General features: G+C 36.5%; 1 protein-coding gene across 2 annotated transcripts; it reads right to left on the reverse strand.

Annotated features, from left to right (window-relative positions):
- Positions 1 to 1230: 1230 nt before the first annotated feature.
- On the reverse strand, positions 1231 to 23806 carry golim4a (golgi integral membrane protein 4a). Of its 2 annotated transcripts, XM_039654427.2 has the most exons (16): positions 23253 to 23806; positions 16348 to 16422; positions 16006 to 16055; positions 15719 to 15772; positions 15429 to 15579; positions 15177 to 15259; positions 14248 to 14331; positions 12300 to 12455; positions 11954 to 12193; positions 7279 to 7523; positions 6984 to 7060; positions 5634 to 5698; positions 5357 to 5548; positions 5110 to 5178; positions 4929 to 5015; positions 1231 to 2758 (listed from the first exon to the last, which is right to left on the reverse strand). In XM_039654427.2, the coding sequence occupies exons 1-16, from the start codon at positions 23437 to 23439 to the stop codon at positions 2624 to 2626; spliced, it is 1950 nt and encodes a 649-aa protein (XP_039510361.2). In that variant the 5' UTR covers positions 23440 to 23806; the 3' UTR covers positions 1231 to 2623. The 2 variants fall into 2 exon arrangements, with proteins under 2 accessions (XP_039510361.2, XP_039510362.2); XM_039654428.2 differs by lacking the exon at positions 14248 to 14331.
- Between the last annotated feature and the right edge of the window lie 844 nt (positions 23807 to 24650).

Here is a 24650-nt window from a genome sequence, read left to right on the forward strand (position 1 = left end):
TATTTTTCTAAGAAATGTTGACGTTTAGCTAAAACATTGTGTGCGACATAAACCAATTGATAGCGCTATGCCTTGAAAGCTCATTCGCACACTGGTAACCACTGCATAAAGCGTTCCCATTCAAAAGCCATTCATCATGACCCACCATTGTCCTCTTAAGTTTAGCCTATCTTTTCTGCGACAATCACTAATTCATATGCGCTTCAGTGTTTTGTTTTAATTTTGGTGTCAATTTCAGTGCACTGAAACCTGAGCTGAGGAGACAGTGCGTGGGAAAGCAAAGAACAGAGAAACGTGAGATATGGCAACATATAGGCCTTCTACAGCTTTTTAAATTTAAACTAAAATTTAAACTTCTACAGCGACTGTGTCCCTCGCGGCGGCCTGTGAAGGGTGCTCCGGGAATATGGGGTCTCTGGGGTGCTTTGCTAAGGGCTGCCCGGTCTTTGTACGACCAAAGCAGGAGCTTGGACTGCATTGACGTCAGTAAGTCAGACTTGTTCCCGGTGAATGTTGTACTCCAGCAGGGCTGCCCTTTGTCGCCGATTCTGCTCATAATTTTTATGGACAGAATTTCTAGGCACAGCCAGGGTCCGGAAGGGTGTCAGGTTTGGGGACAACACGATTTCGTTCGATTCTCGACACGATTCTCTGCTCTTTTCGGATGATGATGTCGTGTTGGCCCCTTCAGACCAGGACCTTCAGCATGAACTGGGAGAAGCTCGGTTACTCGGGAGGAGCTCAGTGTAGAGCCGCTGCTCCTCCACATCGAGAGGGGTCAGCTGAGGTGGCTCGGGCATCTGTTCCAGATGCCTCCAGGACGCCTTCCTGGGAAGGTATTCCGGGCAAGTCCCACTGGGAGGAGACCCTGGGAAAGACCTAGAACACGCTGGAGGGACTATGTCTGCCGGCTGGCCTGGAAACGCCTCGGTGACCCCCCAGGAGAACTGGAGGAAGTGTCTAGGGAGAGGGAAGTCTGGGCATCTCTGCTTAGACTGCTGCCCTGCGACCGGGATAAACAGAAGAATGTACACATTACCTTTTTCTCATTTCTGCTGTATCTCATCAACCTTCCAGGAACTGCAGGATGAAAGCACAGCACTGTTATTTTTGCTATAGTTTCATTTTTACATTTATGTAATTAGACAAAGAGATATTTTCTCTACTCCAAACATCAGCACAACCACTAGACTTTGTGCATGATGAAAAAAGAAGAAGATGAGCATTAAATCCTTCACCAATTTTTATTCTGCTCACAATGCCGTTATCGACAAAACAGCACAAAAATATTTCAATGTAAATCACTTGCAGAACAGAAAAAAATCTATAAACATATATTCATTTTAAATATAAAGTATTAAAGCTGACCACTTCAACTAATAAACCTAAAAATCATATGCGTCCCAGAAGATAACAAAGGTGACAAAACAAGATTATTTCATTTTATATAATATAAAAAAGCAAAGTAAATACAAGACAAAATAAATAAAATGCAATATTGTAGTGATTTAGCATACATTCAGAACAAATCATTTTGAGTAAGCTAATCCAAACATTTTGTTAACTTTTTGCATATTCAAATTCTACATCTGAATAGTATGTCTCTTATTAATTCTCATTTTTAATGTGCCATTCATATCTCTGCTGTCTAATGTCATATGTTAAAGACTATCAGTAACAAAAAGACTTGAGGACCAAGTCCAGTAGCACGTAGAACACTAGAACTAGTTTATTCTAGAATAGTAGTTGGCAGGTCGACTTGAAAAGAAAGAATTAAAAATTCAATACAAATACTTTTCCATAACAGAGACATTCGACAAAGATATCAGAAACTAAATCATCCTGGCAAGATAGGAAGCATTTGAGGAAGTTTTTCCTATGATATCTACGAGGCACTTTGTGAAAAGTAAATAAAAATCATGTTTAACTAAATGAATTTGGTTTATGTTTAGGCATCAGTATGGTAAATAAGCACGTACAGTACAGCATTTAAAAATGACGTTCAACAGCTACAATTATCTCCTTGAATTACATGTAAACATTATTGTAGTGACATCTGTTGACCCAAGCACCTTGCCAAACTCACCCATGATACAATATTTCTGCGTTGCATTTTTGCGTCCAACACAAGTTTGGGCAGGACCAGGTGAGGATTTAAGGCTGATTGGTGCCTGCTGCCAGTCCATCAAGATCGGTCTTGACTTAAAATGAGACTGTTTTTTAAAAGGGTTTACTTCAAAGATGGAATATTTCTTGTATGTGGAGCCACAACTGAACAAAAATAGCAAATGTTTCAGTGCAAGTGTTTCTGGTGGTTGAAATCTATGCTTTCAGATTTTCATCCAGCCAAAGAAATCAAACGCAAGATATAACAGCATTTAAACTGAACTTATTCACTGCTCCTCAGAAGAAGAAATGACAGAAAGACGTACAGTAAAGACCGACAGCAGGTGTTTGCTCTGTGTGCATCTCGGTTTCAGAGTTACACAAACTGGAAGAAAATCAGATTTCCTATTCATCAGAACGACCCAACAGAGCGATCTCCTGGCACAATGTTTAGAGGATGGTGTGGGAAACCCAATCCAAATTTGGCAGCGATTGGCTATCCTTCCTTTCAATCGCCTCACATTTCTGCCCTGCGAATGGGGGGTTTATCCCCATTGCCTTCTTCCTCCTCATCTTCATCCTCATAGTTCTCCTCATTGTGATGTTGGATGAGTTGATTATCCTCCTTCACACCCTGACCTCTGACCTCTTCCTGTACAGATACAAAAAAAAGATTTATATAAAAATAATCAAGTATGACGTTTGTTGCACACACCTAACAAGTCTGCTCGCTTGCTACTAACCACCTCAAATTTCTTTCACAGAAGAAATAAAGTGATGCCCTGCATCCAAATATGCCTATATAATAGGCAAAAAACATTATTTTAGCTGAGTAGTTTGTCCGAATTCATAGTATTCCGAATTTAAATTATACTATCACACTAACTAGATTTCAAGTATGTAAGTAAATGTAGTACCAACTATACAGTAATGCGATTTTGGACACAGCTATGGGATTGGGCCAACATGATGGTTAGTAAATGATGACAGACTTTTCCATTTTGAGTGAACTCTAACTTTAAAAGTGCACAGATGTGAATAAAGCATGAATAACATTCCCTAAATCTCAAGCCCCTTTCACAGAGATTCTGGAAAATACACTGATAATGTGTCCTGGGATCGTTTGATTTGTTCATTCACACTGCCATGGATTTTCGGGAATCTGCGTGTGCTTTCACACACATCCCGTAAAGACGTGATGTGTAATGTACACGTCGAAAACGCTAGTGTTGTGGTACAGCAATGGAAGTGTTTGCATTGCTTTAATAAACATGGCAGCAGATGTTGATATGCAAACTTTGTTGTTTATTTTCAACAACATGAACGTTCCGGGACTAATCCCAGCAATGTCAAGCTCCTCATTCCGGAATCAATCCTGGGACGCACACAGAAGGCCCCCTAGCAATTCTATGGCAATTTTCTGGGATCAGCGCTCTATGTGAAAGGGGCTTAAGTGATGAGGTGAAAATGGAGGATGGATGTTTAAAGAGGAGCTGGACTCAGGACAGTAACTGAACACCGTGGAGGACTGTGCAATCGATCTGACTCACCCAACTGTGGCACTGTCACCAGTCTACAGTTACAGCGGCAGCTTGTACAAAAGAATAAGTGAAAACGTACACAAACACACATAAGCAATACATAACTCTCTGTGATACAGTACAGAGACCATAAAATTATTGTCTTTAAAAAGACAGCTTAACTAGTAGAGATTCATGGTCCTGCCTTCTACATTTTTGACAAGAAACTAAATGAACACTACAATTAACACATATCTTTTTAAAGGTGTACTGTGTGATATTTAGGAGTTTCTGTTGACAGAAATGCAACATCATATACATAACTATGTTTTCAGTGGCGTATAAAGACCTACTTAATGAACATTTATGTTTTTCTATCTACATACACCGCGGGTCACCTTACATTGAAATGCGCCGACATGTTTCTACAGTGGCCCTAAACGGACAAACACGTTTCGTCACTATGCTGTTCTTCGTGCAAAGATGCTAGCTAAAGTCAGCGAATAAAACAAGACACAATTAGACATAATGATGAACAAGTAACAATAATATTCTAAATAACATTGTTTTACTGAATAATTAAGTTAACCTAATTTCTTATTTTAAATTTGTATTTCTGTTGGTTGCAATTCACAACCTCACCACTAGAGTTTACTGGCCACCGCTAAAAATTACACGGTGCACCAAAATATGCTTAAAATATTGTTTAAAAGTTTGGGATCGGTAAGATTTTTAAATGTTTTAAAGAAGTTGTATTTGATCAAAATTGTAATACTGTGAAATAGTTTTACAATTTAAAAGACCCGTTTTTAATATATTTTAATATATTTTAAAATGTGTTGCTCTGTTGGCAAAGTTGAATTTTTAGCATGATTACTCTTGATTAGGCTTCAGTGTCACATGATCCTTCATAAAATATTTATTCTTACTATCATCATCAATGTTGAAAACAGTTGTGCTGCTTAATATTTTCATGGAAACTGTGATGCCTTTTTATCAGAATACTTTGATGAATAGAAAGATCAAAAGATCTTTCGTCTGTATCATTATCATAGTGTTTATTGTTACTTTTGAAATAGTGTTTACTACAGTATTTGATCACTTTAATGCAACCTTGCTAAATAAATTTCTTCCAAAAAAAATAAAAAATAATAATAATAATAAACACTTTTGAAGTATATATAGAGTGAATACAGGACAGGTATAAAAGGACACTTTTTGACTGTCATCACGGTTATTTTTAAAATATATAATTTTCAGCAAACCTCTCCTGAACAGCCACAAATTCTAAATATTTTGTACCTGTTCTGCATTCTCTTCATTATACGGGTCTCCTCCTTCTTCTCGCATCGCCTCATGCTTCTGATTTTCAACCGGCTCATCTTGAGCCTGGAGGAGAAAGCCATCCCGATTAGGGAACAAATAATATTTATTTTTTTGTTTTTAGGACTGTGTGTGTGTGTGTTTGCATTTGTTTTCCGACCTCATCATCGCCTTCTTCCTGGTACTGCTCATCCAGAGTATCTTCCTGTTGGTCTGGGTTTCCAGCCATCTGCACAAAACACACAAAACTTCAGACAGTGTTTTGTTTTTATACAAAAAATGCTGCATAGCTCCACCAACACTGAAGACTCAATCTTGTTTCACACATCTATTAAACATCATGCAGAAAACATGACACGTCTGCTGGATAGGAGACTCCTTTCAGCTGAAAAGAACCGGTTGCTTACCACAAGTTGTTCTTCAGCAGGCGGCTGGTGTTGATTCTCGACGGCCAGGTGCATGTTGGGGTTGTCTACGGGTGCTGGCTCTTCCTCCTCCTCTTCCTCATGGGCATGCCGCTGCTGCTCTGCCTCCTCAAACTCATCCTCACCCTGATTGTTGGGGTCGTCCTCTGGATCAACATCCGCTCCTACGGGTCGCTGTAAGTTTCATAGGTTTCACTCATCATGTTTATATGAATACTGGTACTTGTATATGTGTTTATAATATCATAAGGGAACACACCTCATCCTCCTGTTGAGCATGGTCCTCTTCATCTTGCCCAGGCTCCTCATGGTGCACGTTCTCCTCTACACATGACAGAGACATACAAAAGTATAATCCTCAGGGCCCCCCAGTTATTCAAAAAGTTGAATAGGGATCAAAATGATCTAGATTTGAAAATCCCATTTTTTGCTATCCAGGATCAGGTAATCCATTTTACTTCTTGCGAGAGAACACAAAAGCATAAAATATATTTTTTTCCTCCCATCTCCATGTCCCTTTAGGTTTTCGTGGCCCCCTCACATGACCCAGAACAAAAACAAACAAATCTGCATGCAATAATTGTTAGAAAATTATTTTGTCTGGTTCATCTCTGATGATTGAGTCAATGTAGTTTATATAGACCCCTTTTCAGTTAGTAAACAAGGTGACTTTTTTTGTGGGCGGAGCTTAGGTGGAGGCAGAATGATCCCTCTGGCCACTTCCCTAACGTTAGTTTGCAAGATTTGTTAGCTTGTTTTTTAACAATGACTGGAGAAAATCCGATTTTATCCTAATGTGCAAGGTCGCTCAGTGTCCAGGACCGTGGTTGTTATTTGAAACCGTTAATTTTAAGGGACGGAACCAGATTGGCTGACCCTTATACGCTCACTCAATGGATGGACGATCTGACAGGATTAACGTTAACGCTACCTCCGGTTGAGTGGCCTGATTTCTACACCTATCCGATAGAGAAACCGAGCGTAAAGAGAAACTGAGGGCATTTAAATATTTTATGCCTATAACTATATGCTTAATTGTCATGTACAAGAGCGCTCCCTAACCAGCGAAGAGTGACATTACGGTGCAATGTTAATTATGTGATGATTTTGATTTCATTGATTCCTGCACCCAACAACACAACAAGATGACATTTAATAATAATAACTTAACCTCCTTATTATGTAGCTGAATCTGTGCTGGTTTGTATTAACGTTTTTTTTTGCCTCCAGCTAATGCTGTGACGTGATTGTGATGTAGGGGCAAAAGGGGTATATACAGTGATTTATATATATATATATATATATATATATATATTGACAGCTGTTCATTTAATTGCATTAAAAACATTTTTTTACTTTACTGTACTGAAATGCTTAATAGGTAGCCTGTTCACTACTTCTTTATTACTTTCCAGTTAAACTAATCAAGAACAAAATAAAAATATCAATTTGTATACATTTTATTATACAAATGTTGAATTTTTTTTACCAGTTTTAAAGTTTTATTACATTTTTGTTTCTGAAATCCACCCCTCTGCTGGGATCAAGATAATCCTGACTACGAGTAAAAAGTAGCACTGCTATCACAACAAACCACATAAATAGTCACCTTTCTCCTCAGTTATCTGTGCATCTTCTTCTCCCTGGACTATATCAGCATCTATGTTTTCATACTGTGCTTTTTTCCTGGTAAATACAGAAAATAAAAGGATTTATAAAATAAATCATTGTAGTTTCCTGGCATAACAAATAAACACGTACAAATGACCATTCTTCTTTACTGCAAAAAGTATGATTTATATATCTATATATATATATATATATATATATATATATATATATATATATAGTATATATGATATATTTATTTTTATAACTGTATAATTCAAGGGAGGGCCTCTGACCGGAGCATCTCCTGCTGGAGTTTTTGCTCTTTGAGATCGGCTTCTCTGTTCAGCTGTTCCTCTCTCTCTCTCTGCAGACGTAATCTTTCCACTCTCTCCTTCTGCTGCTGCAGCTGGTGTTTCTGCAGGGTTTCCTGACGCAGGTGTAACTGTTTGCGCTCCTCCGCCAGCTGCGCAGCCAGACGCTGCTGCTCCTGCTGCTGTTCGTAGGCAGACTTCACCCGCTCCACCTGCGCTGGCGCCACCTGGGGACAGAACAGAAGAGTGAGGGCCTTGCAATGGGAAATTAGTTCAATGTTGGAGAGGACAATGCAGGAAGGTGGACTGGCTAAGATAACATCTCTATATATTTATTATAATAATGAAAACATACAGACTGTAAACATACTGATGTTCAGAATTCAGGCAAATCTGATTTTTTTCTCAGCTCAGATTTTTTCAAGCAGACTGTCTGCACTATTAATTGCAAGTGATCAAGTTAGATTTGTGTGTCCACTCCAGACACAACCAACCTATCTGCATGGGTTGCTTAGGTAACAAAGTAAACGGACCAAAATATGTGATGAGGCTTTCAAATGATGTAGGAAATATTAAAAGCATCACCCAAAAATGAAAATTCTGTCAGTATTTACTCACCCTCAATGTTGTTCCAACCCCGTAAGACCTTCGTTCATCTTTGGAACACAAATATCCGAAGATATTTTTGATTAAATCTGAGAGCTGAATCACTCTTCCATACTAGTCCATAGGCTTCTTGAGGAAATGAAACTTGAAAAGTTATTAAAGACATTGTTAAAATAGTCCAAGTGACTACAGTGGCTCAATCTTAACTTTATCAAATGACGAGAACACTTTTTGTATGCAAAAAAACAACAAAAATAATGACTTTATTTCAACTATTCATTATCTTCTCTCTTGGCTAGTTTAACAGCGTATGATCTGTTGTTGTACGTCACACGCATCACACACATGACCAGCGTCAGCCAATGGGCTTTATGCCCAGCTGCACTACTTCCTAAACTTCAGCCAGCTCCTTGTTTCCTGTCTGCCATTATTGGCCAAATTGATTAATTCAGGTGTACCTGACCTCAATAGTCATGGCAACAATAATCAGACACACCTTAAATAATCAATTTGGCCAATAATGGCAGACAGGAAACAAGGAGCTGGCTGAAGTTCAGGAAGTAGTGCAGCTGGGCATAAAGCCAATTGTGAGCCTATGTGTGACGTAGCACTACGCTATCACACTAGGTTAACTGACTAGAGGCCCACAGAGAAGGAAGTGAATAGTTGAAATAAAGTTGTTATTTTTGTTGTTTTTTGCGCACAAAAAGTATTCTCGACGGCGCTTGATAAAGTTAAGATTGAGCCACTCAAGTCACTTGGACTATTTTAACGATGTCTTTAATAACTTTTCGAGGCCGGCAAGTTTCAATTCCTCAAGAAGCCTATGGACTAGTATGGAGGAGTGATCCAGCTCTCAGATTTCATCAAAAATATCTTAATTTGTGTTCCGAAGATGAACAAAAGTCTTACGAGGTTGGAACAACATGAGGGTGAGTAAATACTGACAGAATTTTCATTTTTGGGTGAACTAACCCTTGCAGAACTCGATGCAGAACTCTTCCGTCACACAAGAAAAACTCCGCAATGGAGGAGACTGGTTTATATACATCTATAAGTGTACGAATATTTCTGGCATTTCGGGCCACTGGTTTTAACGTTATCATTGTGTACTAAGAGTGATGCATAAGACAATTTGAAATCTGAATTGAGCAGCCAGTGTCCAGACTGAGATGCATTTGTAAAAATCAGTTTGGAATCACATTTCACACAAACTCCAAATGTAGTTTGAATCAGATTTGAAAGAACAAATTTCATATGTCTTTTGGGTGATGCTAAATTGCATATGCAACGAATTTTTGCTCGCATTCTGAACTCTAGTCTCTATTCCATAGTGTGTTTTAAATTAGATTTTTTAGATAATTAATACTTGATAAAACCAAATGTTTTGCCTTTCTGACCAATTGGATAAAAATAAAAATGTCTAGGTAGGCAGCTTACTATGCAAGACTATGCAAGTTTTGGGTCTGTAGATATGTTTATTTGAAAGAACTTAATGCATCTATTTAGGAAAGATGCATTAAATAGATAAAAAGTAGGAGTAAATACATTTATAATTAGAGATGCACAGATTACAATTTTCTAGGCCGATTCCAATTTCCGACTTTTCAGAGTTTGACCTGCCGATACCGATTTTAACTGATTCCGATTTTGTTTTTTTCTTACCACTTTACAGCACACAGAAATATTTGTTTTCTTTTTTTTTTCTTTAGTAGAACATTTTACATTTTGCATAGAACATTTTTGAACAGTAATAGCTATAAAATAGTTAGTGATGTAGTACTCGAGTCTGGTCTCGGACTCAAGACCGATTTCTGCTTTCTCGGACTCGTCTCGGACTTGTTCCTTCAAAGACTCAGTCCCGATCCTTCAAGACTTGGTCTTGACTCGGTTTAAGACCACAGTGGGAGGAGAAGGACTCATTTTCAGACCAAGTCCTCGAGATTTTTTCCATTTTTTCCAGCGCATTTTTTTTGTTCATATATATATATATATACATATATAAAACACATAACAACAATAATAATAAAATGCAATATTGACGGGCATTATTTGAAAATGACATCCCATGGTGCAATGCAAAGATACTGTCATCAGAGCCATCAGTGTCTTCAGTTCCTGCCTGGTGTGACTCGGACTTGCTTCCTCAAAGACTCGGCCTTGACTCGGACTCGACTGTATTTGAAAACCAACGGACTCGGTCTCGACTCGGACTCGACCCTTCAAAGACTCGGTCTTGACTCGGACTTGGCATAGGCGGGCTCGTCCCCATCACTAAAAATAGGACTATGTAAATTACTCCTGGTGTGGGAAATTCACACACATCTAAAGTGCAGTGTTATGGAAGAATTATTTCCTTCTTTTTACATCCAATATCCAACTAAAAAAATGTGTTCATTTCAAAAAGAAAATTCAATTTCTTTTCTGACATATACTCCAGTTCTTGTTAAAACACACCAGACATGCAAATTCTGTGCACTTTGGACACTTTTGTGTGAAATCCTATTCCATTAAAAGTGTGCTTTCTTTTGTGCAGTACTAGCAAAACCCGCGCTTCGCCAGTGTTCCTGCTTGACGCTCACGCGCTGATCCTGCTCCCGGTGTGAATGCACTCATTGGTTTGCATGCACGCCGTAAATAATACACGCTACACACGTTTGCGGTGTGAAACAGACTTAATTCACAAGGTTTCCTACATGTGCGTTCCGTGTGCCGGTCGCCGATCACGTGAAAATCGGCCAATTCTGGTCACCAGATGATCAATCGGTGCATTTCTATTTATAATGTTAGAAAACAAATGAAGAAGAATCCTGAAAATAAAAGCATAACAATTTAAACTGCACAGCTGTTGGTAATATTGATAATAATAATAGCATATTAGAATGAAATCAGCATATAAGAATGGTTTCTGAAGCCTGGTAATACCAGACTCTGCTACTTCACTTTGCTTCGTAGACAGAGTCTGGAATGGCATAATAGAGAAGTGTTTTCTCTCTCGCAAGGGGGCGCTTGTCTGAAGTTTAAAATGATTGGCCAATCAGATAAGTTTATTTATGATATATGTTCTGCGGCGACACAGCCGCATCAAACCACAGACATCATGGATCGAACTCAAATCTATGATCGAACTACCACTGTAAACCTGCTGTAAACACTTGACGATGTGAGCGAAATACCGGAGTGAACATGGCTGTAAACGACTTTTGCAGATTATGCGAAGTTAATCCACGGTACAGTCACGGCCTCTAAACTTATTTTTGCCAGAGTGAAACAAGAAAATATTTGTAGCCAACTCTCAAACTTAGGATTAGATCTTTTAAACACAGCTCTTTGTTCCTCTAGCCTGGTAATACCAGACTCTGCTACTTCACTTTGCTTCGTAGACAGACGTAACTAACGGTAACAATTGATAAATTCAACTTTTCCCAAAAAGGAAAAGTAGGGAGTAGGGCCACAACATCACCTCCATTTAAAAGGTTTATCAAACCTTCTTGTTCTGGCTTTACTTTGAAAAACCCCGGAATGTTCTCCATAACAGAGCGAATTGCATCCCGTGTCTCGTTTCCCATTCGATTCCTCTAACCTACAATGTAAAACTCGGCGCTTAGCGTCTACGTCACGGCTCTCAGCCCGCCCTCTGTTCGTTGATTGGCCGACAGTCCGAAGGCTGCTGGAAAACTGAAAGATAGGCTGCTATCTCAGACTGACATACAGGAGCGAAATGAAATTAGTGGAAGTAGGAAGTCTGACGTAGTCAGGCTACATGTGACACTGAAGACTGGAGTAATGTTGTGAAAATTCAGATTTGCCATCACTGGAATAAATAACATTTTGAAATATATGTATTTACATAGAAAACAGTTATTTAAAATTGTAATATGAATGATTTACAATATTACATTTGTTACTGTATTTTGGATCAAATAAATGCAGCATTGGGGAGAAAAAAAAACTTACCAACACCAAACTTTTGAAAGCTTCACTACATTAGCTAGTTTATTGGTAATTTATCAAATGTTTGCATTCAGAATCATGTCGCAAGAGTTCTGACCTCTTTAACGTGACGTTGCTCCCTTTCTAGCGCGTTTTCATCTGGTTGGTTGGCCCGTGGCTCCTCCTCCTCCACTTCATTATGCGGCACATCAAACTCCTCCTCTAGTTTCTGAGGTTGTCCCGCCTGCTCCATCTCCTCCTCTGCCAGCTCTCTCCTCCTCTCCTCGGCTCCTCCCATTTCGCCAACCTCCTCCCTGTCGTGCGATTGAGGCTTCTCGTCCTCGTGGTGTTTCTCCATCTGAGGGAGATCCACATGAAACAGATCTCATTCACCATTTAAACCAGTGACATGAGTGGGGGAAAACCTCAGTTTTGAAAGTATGATAGATAAACAGTTTCAATACCTCTGGCTGAGCATCGCGTGGTTGATTGTTTTCTTCTACGTTCTGATTCTGGACGGGCTGAACAGCTTCATGTTGCTGGGGTTGGCCTGTGGCATGTTTTAGACTGGGCATCTTACCGAGCGTCTCCTTCAGCTGTTTATATTCATCCACCTGAACCTGAAACCCATTGAGACCCACAACATAAGTACAACACCACACATCAGAGAAAAGGCTTCATATACACGGGTGAAAAGTTAAACAAGCAATGGTTGGTGGTTAGCTGAAACAGGCAACAAACACAGCAAGCCAAAATCAAGAGCCTGACGTAAGGCAGAAGAGAAAGAGATGAAAGGCCATCATGAGGGAAATACATCCAGATCAGAAAGAAAACTAGTGCAATCTATATCAATAAAAATGCATTATTACTTGTAATTGAGAACCTCAAGAAACACTTGCTTAATTGACAACATTCTACAAATCTACTTGTTTTTTTTTATTATTTACTAATTGAATTGAATCATATTATTTAGAACTTAAAGCAAAATGTATTTAATTGAATAAAAGAAAAAAAAGCAATATGGTATTATTGTATTTATGTATTTGATATTTAAAACATATTTAATAATTTAATATTTATACTTTTAAAATAAAAGATTTTGTTTTAGAAAGTAAAGTTTGTTTTAAAGCAAAATGTATTTAATTGAAAGAATACTAGAGAACTATGTGGAAATGTATTTATTTATATTCAAATTATATTATATATATATATGTTCAAAAGCATATTATTTTTTGTTCTGGTTTCAAAAATGGTAATGATTGAACTCAAATGTAGGTCTTTAAAAATGTTTAATCTCATAATTGATACTAAACATTGCAGGTTCTTGTACATCAACTTTGTATCTTGTGCATCATATTTTTTCCTCCCCCCTCATCAAAGAAAAGTTAATAAAGACATCAAATATGGGTCATACAATGCAAATGTATGACTTCAAAAGACTATTCTTTAAATCATACAATTGTTTAATCATCCTCAACTCATACCCAAGATCCTGCAATCCTAACCTAACCTTTCTCCCAATCCTTCTTTACAAGGGTACCTGTTTTCTTCTCTGTTTGAATGCCAGCAAGTGTTGCCAGCATATGGAAGGAAAATATCACTCTGTATCACACACACACACTAAACCCAATGCCTCCCGGCATGCCTCTCTATCATCCTGGGAAAGCAGATAATGACAGTTCTAATTAACAAGCATCTGTACATGTGGTTTCTCAAAGCCACAGAGAAAGTGCGAGTAAACAGAAAGTTCAGCATGCATGGCTTATCAGAGTCATGCACATTTTAGCATGCTAAACAAGGGCAAAAAGGTCTGAGAAACGAGAGTGAAACTGTGTGCAAGAGATCATAATGGCCTTGTGGAATGCGACCAGACTTGAAACGCAGACTTAGTCCAGTCTGACAAGCTTGCATAAGCAGCACTGCAGTCTAACTGAATCAGCAGGATCATGCGCTGCTTTCACAATGAGAGCATTTCTACTTCTAGGCGGTGCTTTGCAGAAAATATAATAAAACATATTAGCTGTGTTAAAACCTTGCTTCCCACATAGGCAGCATCATAACCATCATGGTTACCATCATAGGCGACTGATTTGGGATGAAGCCACATAAATAACACTCCTAAATTGCACAGGAAAAGCAACTTAGTTGTTGCAACTTACAGATAGCCATTGATATGTTAAGGTAATGACACAATGCTCTGTGTGAGAAGTATGAGAATGCAATCTAATTTTATTACACTAAACTATTTGCTTGCTGCTTACATGACCTCTGTGAAACTTGACTTGTCTTTCCCACAGGATATGCTCAGCATGGCATTTGAGCTGTCAATGGAAAAGCACACACACACCTGCACCTGCTTAAAGCGCATGCACACACACACACACACACACACACACACGCACACACCCTAACCTGTGCCGCAGCTAGCGCACTTTTGTGGTCCTCCAGGGTCAACACAAGCTGGTCGTGGCTGGATTTTAGGTTCTTGTGCTGTTGCTACAAGAGGAACCATCACAGGCAAAGCTCAAACACAAGCATTCAGGATAACCACACTGAATATTAGTATGGACTGTGTGATAAAGCTAAATTATTATCATCATAAAAACAATTGCCTGATCTGCAATAAAATGGATCATGGAAAAAAAAAGACTAAATTAGAATTCTATTAAGGTGAATGTTATGAAAATGTTTAAAAACATTTCACAAAATTAAAATAAATAATAATAAAAAAGTGTGTGTGTGTGTGTGTGTGTGTATATATATATATATATTGCATAAAAAGTCTATTTTTAAGAACCATTAAATTTGTTGCACTGTGAAATTATTTCAGAATCATAACAATTTCCCCCCTTTGTAATGAGATAAAATAATCTCATATTATTTAAACTGATGATTATCATTTTTGAATTTCAATTATAAGCATGATAAAACGGTAACAATTGCATCATTGCAATATCTGTTGAACTGATGTCATTTAGAATATTTTAAATAAACAAACAATTAAATATCAGATGTATTACATTATAGTAAATATGGTTAATAAACATTACATTTAAATATACATTAACAGATATATTATTATTATTATTATTATTATTATTATTTCTTGACTTGCTTTTTTTAAAAAATAAAACAAAATATCAATGGTCTTGAAACATGATTCCATTTCTTCATTCTAAATATATTTTCTCATTTTATTTATTTGTTTGTTTGTGAATTTTGGGGCATTTTCACAAGATTTACCCCTTAAAATGTGGCAAAGATACATATTATCCATAATAACCATAAAACATATTTTGTACTACTGCACTAAAAAGATGCATAGGGCTTTTCGGTTTTACCCTGGTATCCTGAAGTTGCACATAGATGTCCTGATGAGCTTTTCTCAACTGCTTGTTTTCTTCACGTAGGTTTAACTCATTCTCTGGGAAAGAAAGAGAAAGAGAATGAGAATGAGAGAGGCAGCTGAAATGATGGTAGCTTTTAATTCCACCATAAAAGACACAAGAAGGCATTAGGCAACATGATGCTAGAGTCTTTGTGGTGGTTGCCAGGGTGTTATTGCTAAGAGAAAGATGGAGAGAACATGATACCTTTGAGCTTAGAAATCTCAGACTCTTTGGTCTGATGAAGCTGGCCAAGTCTCTGTTTATGCTCATCTAGTGCCTTGTTGTGTTCATCTCCTTGTAGCTGATGTCGCTCTTGTAGTTCGTAATACTGCTTTTTTAGGTCCTCATGCTGGTTCTGATGGTAAACACACACACACACACACACAACAGTGAATTATCTGTGTTTGCTGTGGGAAGAAAAGACATACTGTAACTGCACTGTACAGTACATCAGAAAACATAATTTTTTAAAAAGTTGATGACTTCCAACTGACCTTCAAAATCTGATGCTGGGAATGCAGAGAATTAAACCTGACACTGGCATCTTGCTGTAAACAAAACAAATACAAACAAACCTGGTCATTTTGTAAGCATGGCATCATGTCTCTCCAAATGCAATGCCGGAAAGACACAGGTTGTGATATTCGAGAAATGTATAGTTTGCAGACAAACAACCAGAAGAGTATCTGACTGTTTTCTCTCTAAAAACTTAGCTTCCCTGCATTTCATCTAGTTTCACAACTCCAATTTTTACTATGTCGTAGCTCTCAAAACAACATACCTTTTCTTTGTTGAGAGACTGCTGGGACTCTATTTTATACACAAGATAATCTGTGAGGAAAAGGCAAAAACAAGTATTACAGCAGAGACAAATACAATACTTATTGTGCCAATTAATTAACTATTACATGATATTATTTTGCAAAGACATTCATACATCTTAAGTGTAGCTTCAAAGTCCAAATAGTCTTAGGATCTTATTAACTTGACACTTGGCATAACATAGCTGCTTTGGGATGCACCGGTTTATCCATCATGCAAGCTACAGGATGTCATTACAATTCATCATTTCCTCTTCATCAATTAGTCACTGATGTTGTCATTATATTATAAACACACTTGCCTTCTTTGGCTTTTTTATGCTCAAGCCGCTCCTTCTGAAGAGACTTCTCCAACCTAGAGCGATGCTCGTACACAACTGACAGGAAGAAAGAGAGAAAAATTAATTTTTGGATTGGTGTTGACCAATCCATTACAATATTGTATTCCTCCATAAAAAGTAACTAATTGCGTTCATTTTAGGGCTGTGCAAAAATTAATTGCGATTAATCGCATCCAAAATAAAAGTCTGTGTTTACATAATAGATTTTTGTGCGCTGTATATAATTATTTTGTATATATAAATACCTATGCATGCATGTTTAAGAATTATTTGCGCTTAAATTCTGTATATATATAAATATAAAATCTATATTATATAAATATAAATATTTTATATATGAATAACACATTTTCTTAAATATATACATGCATGTGTGTGTATTTATATATACAAAATAATTATATACAGCACACACAAATATATTATGTAAACACTTTATATATTATGTAAACATTAATAATATATTATAATATTATAATATATCATGTAAACACTTATTTTTTTAATAACAAACAAACAAGTTTTATTTTGGCAAATGTAAAGATCCTTTTACACTTCAAGTGAAATGAATAAGCGTCAGGCTGAAAGAAATGCAAGTTCACAGCAGTCTTTCAGCAGTGCTGCCATTCTGGATCACAGAAGAATAAAACGCTGTGTTTAAATCCATTGAATGTGTAGCAAAAGAGTAGGCAAACTTTGGGACATCCTACACCATTAGACTTTCAAGTTTTTTTTTTTTTTTGTTTGTTTTTTTGCAATAACTTACTGGCAATAGTTACTGTAATTAAAATGCACAGTACCATAACTTATTTCAGTTTTACAGTAACTACATGGTACTGTAATTGTGCAATACAGTGCATTACTGTAAAATCAAGCTAATCAGTACACTTATTTTTATTTGTACTAAATATAATTTAAATTTCAAAATTTGTATATAGAATTAATTTTTATTTTTATCCTACACAAGCACTACATTTGATTTGACATTCAAATCAATAAGACAAAATAATTACACAATACCATTTTTTTAATTTAAAACATTTCATATACAATACATCACAAAATAAACAGTATGCCAATGCTGGAAATGATGTGTTATTTTTTTTACATGTGTGAGTTTAGGGTTTTGTGTTAATTTTAACAAAGTAAATATGTCAGAAAGGTTAGCACAAAGATGTGTAGTAGACATGTTAAATTAACACATTATGTGCTGTCCATCACTGCACACATTGTTAAAAAAAAGTAAAAAAAAAAAGTAAAATCCTAAACAAAACGTTAGCATTTGACAAAATTATTCAACGCATTCTCACCCCAAGGCGTCACCTTTGACCATGCTTCAATATTTGACGTTTTAGGCGCCCTTTAGCGTCACTTACATGACGCGATCCTACGGCGTCATCTAACTGACGCTAAAGGAAAGCGCCAGTTAGAGGACGCGGTTAGGTTTAGGTGTGGGGTGGGGGTAGGGTACACGCGATCCTAGGGCGTCATCTAACTGACGCTAAAGGGCGCCTAAGTGCGTCAGATATTGAAGCATGTCCAAATTCTTCCCAAGGCGTCAGTTAGGTGACGCCTTGGGAGTGAGAATGGGCTGAATTATTGTAGAAGCATTGGTTTTTTAGCTTATTACAATGAAATAGCACCCATTAACTTCATAAAACTACAGAATATAAATACATTAACCAGTCAAAAGGGAAATTTCCAACACAGGGCAAAACACAGTTCTTTTCACAGCACATGACACATAACCCCACCTTCAAAATAATTATTTCCAAAAATGTGTTGGATTCATGTACACTGGTGGCCAAAATAAGTATTTAAGTGTCCTAATGTTTTTGAAAGAAGTCTCTTTGATGCTCAAGAAACATTTCTTATTATCAATGTCTGACTGTCTACTCCTCCATGTTTTTCACAGCATAGAAGTAAAAGTCATCCTCCACCGTTGTGAATAAATTAACTTCTCCAAGACTGGTTCCTGTTCAGAACTTGATCAGAACGTTCCCTGGTTGGAGGAGATCCCGGTTCCAACACTATATATATACAGTATATATATATATATATATATATATATATATATATAAATATATGAGAGAGAGAGAGTTGATGTTTTAGCACATTTCAGCTTATCTGCAGTGAAGAGGTTCCTGTTTGAGACAAATACACAGTAAGACACATGCAAGAAATCACAGAGTGATGATCGTTGTCCTTCCAGTAGTTAACCCACCTGTGTGCTGCACTGTGACCTTCCTAGTCAGGTGGGACTGCAATGGTAGAGTCTTTTGCCTAATATATATATATAAACTTGAGTAGTTAAAATGCTAGATTTGGTATGAAAGAATTAGTGAGAGTTTTTAACTCCAATACGTACCTGGATACATTTAATCTGGTGACACTGAACATAGAAAATGGTTCATCTGCTGATTGGTCCAACTTAATATAAAGCTAAATCATAAATCAGATGTACACCTATGTACAATAACATACCGAAGTCCACCAATCGATTTAAATAGTAAATTGTGCTAAATTTGTCGTTTAATCATTTGTGCACTTTGATCACTTGGTTTCAAAAACAACACATTTCAGTGCTAGAACGCCTCATATTTAACAAACAAACAAAATTAATGCTCTGCTAAGTTAACTAGAGATGTTTTATTTATTTGTATTATTTACATACATGCCGTAAGGTGTTTCAAAGGTGATGGGAATAATATCGACCCTGGCTAAAAGTGGTGGGGTTATGTCCCACCCACAAATTACGCCTATGGATATTACACTGGATGTTTCGGCGCGACACGACAAATCCCAGACTGAGTGTATATGCCCTGTTATATTTCTGACGTACGATACTCCATGTCCAAGCGCTAGCACATCCACACTATTTCTGACAAGCGGGAGCAAAAGATTAGCATTTTCCATTAGTGGTCCATTGGTGTAAGGCAAAAATTAGGAAATAAACAGCATGATGGAATAGTGACAGTCAGAATAGTGCCGTTACATCAAAAACAGTAGTATACTGCAAATTTAAAAAATACAGTAAGTCTCTGTATGGGGTGTCGGATGTTACATAAAATTCCCATAATGCAATGGGAATCCCAGTTGTCTAACGTAAAGAGAAATAGCAGTATAATACAGAGTGATTAGAAGTAAATAACTGTAGAAATGTGATCAAAGGCTTAGGCCATTTCTTTTAAACACGTTTCAAGAGTTCTGCCAGTAGTGTGGGCACTCGTGTAAAGTAAGCATTGCAATGATGTATATCTGAGTGAACAAGATTTGTAAATATTATAGGGTAAATTGGCACTAGGCGGGAACACACAGACCGAAACAATAACAGACATTCCGACCAAAACACTTTTCAAAGTTAAATAAATGGCTGTAGCATTTTCAGAGAAACATTTCTCATACAAGTATGTGAACTCCCTAAATCTCTGCAAAAATATCATGGTATTTTTATGCTTTAGTGCAAAGTCAAAAATTTACATATAGCATTTAGCATATAGCACATATAACATTATACATTTCTTGATTCTCTTTCAGCTACAGTTGGAGTTACAGACAGTATATATTTGAACTTCTGGCCCTTTGCAAAAATGCAAACAAATGTGTTCGGCTGTCATCTCACATATCTGCATGACATTTTTTTCACCATATGGCCCAATGAAAGTTATGTCTTTGAAACAGTGTCTTGAAACCGCGTAATGCACCATGTGTATTTTTTCAAACAGTCCTATGCTGACATGACACTAAATTGGTTGTTATACAGATTAATTATACATATAGTTTTGCACAACCCAACATCGAAAAAGTGATTTTACTAAAGAGACAGACTAATGCAGAAAAATAACTCAGAATGAACAAAAAACATCTGTCTGCCTCCGAATCCATAAGGCTGTGTTTTAAAAGATATACATTTATATATGAATAGTTCAGATGCAAAAGCCTCTAAGTGCCATTGGAAATTTTCTTCTAGAATGATCATTTTTATCAAGCTTGTATATTTAAGTTCAGTGATTTCACTTAAATGGCAATGATAATTACCTATTAATTGTTATTTAAATGAAATTCCTGAACTTAAATATACAAGTTTGATAAAATTCATCATTAAAGAAGAAAATTTCAAATGGCATTTAGAGGCTTTTGCATCTACATATACATTTAAAGATGTACATTTCTACATGGGTTTACTGTGCAAACAGTTAAACAAATAGTACAGCATTTTAATATGCAAACAAAGCAACAGTCACAGTGCTAAAAAAACATGTATAAAAAGTCTAGATACCCCAACACAATCTCCTCAGTCACAACAAGAATCTTGTACAGTACCATAGTCAGAAGGTAAAGTAAGCTGAGCTATTTTTTAAGACTTTCCGCACTGTGTGAACCACTGACCCGTCAAGTGCCACATTCAACCCTCTTAATTTCTCTCTAATGGCATCAGATTAAAAGGTTGACCCGTCTGCTCTTTTTACACGTAACATGAGCTACACTAGCAAAATCTGAAATGCCGAAGGAAATTAACCCTGGCTGAGGCTTTCCTCTCCATATTTGTCCAGCAGCGTGGGTTGTTCGTTGAACTACAATATTACAGTGAATTACGCCTTGCCTCTTGTCTTGTATCCTCCATTACATCCATTATTACATAACAGACACGTCAAGTACTTATTATACTGATTAAAGAGACTATGCAGTCAGTGATTAAGACTCAAAGGCGGCAGTAATCACAGGACCTCCTACTGGTCCCATTAACAATTAAAAGTAAAATCGTTTTCGCAGCACAAGCTTAGGAAATAAAATATATGTTGGCTCAAGGACCCAAGGCTATTTTTGAATGAATATAGAACAAGTATTATTAATGACAGTTATAAATTACTATGCATAATGTATCATAATTATATATGCAATAAAAATAATACATTAAATCTTAAATACAGGTTTTGTATATTTAAAAATAAAATATTTTTAAATAAAGTTTCTTAAATAATTATTAATCATATTTTTCATTGTCAAGAAAAAGTTCTGAAGTAAATAAATATAATCATTGTAAAGCAACTTATTATAATTTTACAATTAATTATATAACAGTTATAAAATTAAATAATCTAAATCCTTTACTGCAGGAAGTTAAATATAACACATGTATATTTGTTTACAAATATAAAAATGTTTCCAAAAAAATAATCATTTGTGTTGTCATCAAGATCTAAACTACATTTGTGGTCAGAATTTATGGCACCCCTGGTAAATATGATAAAAAAATGGCTGTACAAAATAAATCTGCATTGCTTATCCTTTTGATCTTTCATAAAAAAAAAAAAATGAAACCTTTCATTGGGGTAAAAGAATTGATTCCTGAAATTGGGGGGGGGGGGGGGGCGCGCTTCAAAACACTTTGGCCACAATTACTGACACAAGACTTTTTTTATTATTGACGAATAAAATTTCTCTAAAGTATATTCCCATTAATATTTACCTATATTAAATATCAATAATATATTTAATAAAGGTTTTTGTGCTAAAAAAAAGTATCCTGTGGGTAAATGGTTTAGATATTTTATTGTTTAATTTTGATATACTAAAATGAGGAGCAGATGTGTATTCAGTAAATATAAGTTACATGATTGAATGCACACACAAAACCCCCTCCAAACTCAAAACATTTGAGAAGAACGGAACAGAAAAATGTGGCATGCAACTCAATATTGCAATCTAGCAAAGTAACAAAACTATAGTTTCATCTGTCAATGCCAACAGTTTAACATATATTTGTATTTACCGGTAATATAAACACAAGGGCCATTTCGTCGTACCCTTTTTGCAGCTGTATTGAGCTTGGAAAAGCAAACTGCGAAGCCAATCTTTGTAAGACTGGGACAATGAAAGACTGTGATTTTAGGCACAGGTTGAAACAAAATGTTCTGCATAAAAATGAGCATCTTCAACGGCAGCTGCAGGGAATCCATGCAGTATCTACACACAAAAACACTCAAACATTTCTAGAATTTCAACACCTTAACAGCCAGTTTGACCAGTTTCAAGTTCTGTGTGAATTGCAGCAAAATTGGATTTGCAGCAAAACACTTTGTTTGAGTTCCATGAAAAAGGTTTGCAAACCGTGGTATTTCATTTAATAGCCTGTCAGTCAAGTGCCGTGTAGATGATTACATTGCTATCTGGAATCATTTATATGGCTTGATTTAACAATCCTTTGATTTAAAGTCAGTTTTTCCCCTATGGAGATCTATATCCAGATTCTTGAACAAGTAAACATGTAGGGATGGATTTGATTCTGTCCTTGGGCAATTCATTTAGATCTTTGTGGTTTGCTTTTGGTGTGATGTCATGTGAGTGACATGTTGCCCCGCCCAGAGATGCGATTAAAGATTAGGAGGGCATAGATATGTATTTAAAAAAAAATGATGCACAGATAAATCATTTAATAAATACTGCAATATTATATTAATTCCATTATTATTTTATGGTGACTTTAGAAAAAAAAAACTACCCCTATCTATTGCATTCTATTCTGTTCTATTCTATTCTAAAGATAAAGGTGTGAAATATTCAAAACATCTTGTCACCAATTTAACAGCTTGTATGACATTATTTAAGTGGTCTTATCACAAGAAATGTCAGTCAATATATCCAATGCATTTTGTAGTCATTGTCATGTCACATTTTTTAAGAGCTTTAAAACTAAAACTTTCGATTATCTCTCTAGTTCTTTAACCATTAAGCAAGAACACCACAAACAAAAGATGCCATGCAAGATCACTCACAGTAAACTACATTTTAGAGCTCGTAAGTTGCCAAAGTTTGGGAGAACGTTGTTTGCACCGTGACGTCATCAAGACGACGTGTGTTTTTACCTTGAAGCTGAGCGGAAAGAGACTCCTGGTGCTGCTGATATTTCAGGGCCATCTCCTCTGTCCTCTTCAGCTGTTTGTGCATCTCATAAGACACCATCCCACCATAGATCATCCCGAACACCACCGTGACCAGTAAGAGAGATTGGAAAATCTTCTTCTGCTTCCTTGAGCACACGCCGTTTCCCATGTTCCCTCCTCTCCTGGATTCCACAGAAACGTCCCTGGGAATGATTTCCTCTTCACTGTTCAGTATAGAAACAACTTTGTCCCCTCCGAGATTCCTCTTGAAACATTATATTTCTGGACTGTTGCTCAAACGACATATATATCTGAAATGTTTCCCAAGTTTTCCAAATACATTCAACAGTTTAAAGAAAGTAACGAATCCGGATGTATTTGGTCCTCGTGCTAAGCCAAAGCTCTGTGAAGATGTTTACATAGTGAAATGCAGCCTTTTTTTAATAATTATCTGAAGTTTAGAGAGGCCTAATCGCACCTTTCGGTACGTGTCACCTAGAACTGCAGTAGCTCATCCAGACCAGCGCTGAAGGAAATCCTGCCCCTTACAAACATTCCATTGTTTTGATTGGTCATGGTCCGTGTCAATCAAAAGAGGTTCGCTCTAATGGGAGGGGCGTGTGTCTGAAGGTCTCCGAAAGCAGAAAGCAAGGAAATTCACAATTAGGGTAATTTTGACACTTTTGGACCACTTTTCCGGGTCTGTAGTAGATGTAGGTACATATATGTATATGTATATGTATATGAATATGTATATGTATATGTATGTAGCTATATATGTAGCCTGCAACTGCAAGTATGGCATTACGTAGGTTTAGGTTTTTTTTTCTTTTAAAGATAGGACGCGTTAAATTGATCTAAAGTGACAGTAATGACATTTATGTTAGCTACATATTTATATTTCAAATAAATGCTGTTCTTTTAACTTTTCTATTCATCAAATATAGCCTAAAGGTTTCCACAAAAATATTAACCATGCACAGCTGTTTTCTTTTCAACATTATTATATTAGCCTAATAATAAGAAGAATGCTTCTTGAGCAATAAATCATCACATTGAACATTATTTTTGAAGGATCATGTGACACTGAAGACTGGATTAATGATACTGAAAATACTGAAATAAATTACACAACAAAATAGAAATATACATAATATTAATATTTTACTGCATTTTTGTCAAATAAATGTAGCCTTACTGAGCAAAAAAAAAAAAGAAAGAAAAAAAAGAAAAGTGAAAAATTCCTATCTTTTGAACGCTTTGAATACATTAGGCCTACATACAATACTGAATGAAGTCATTAATATTCAGTCATTAGCATTCATGTAGCCTATTGTTGTTGTTGTTGTTGTTGTTGTAGTTGTTGCACAATCTGGCAAG

Source organism: Pimephales promelas, chromosome 10 (genome assembly GCF_988280905.1).
Source record: "Pimephales promelas chromosome 10, fPimPro1.hap1.1, whole genome shotgun sequence".
Lineage (NCBI taxonomy): Eukaryota > Metazoa > Chordata > Actinopteri > Cypriniformes > Leuciscidae > Pimephales > Pimephales promelas.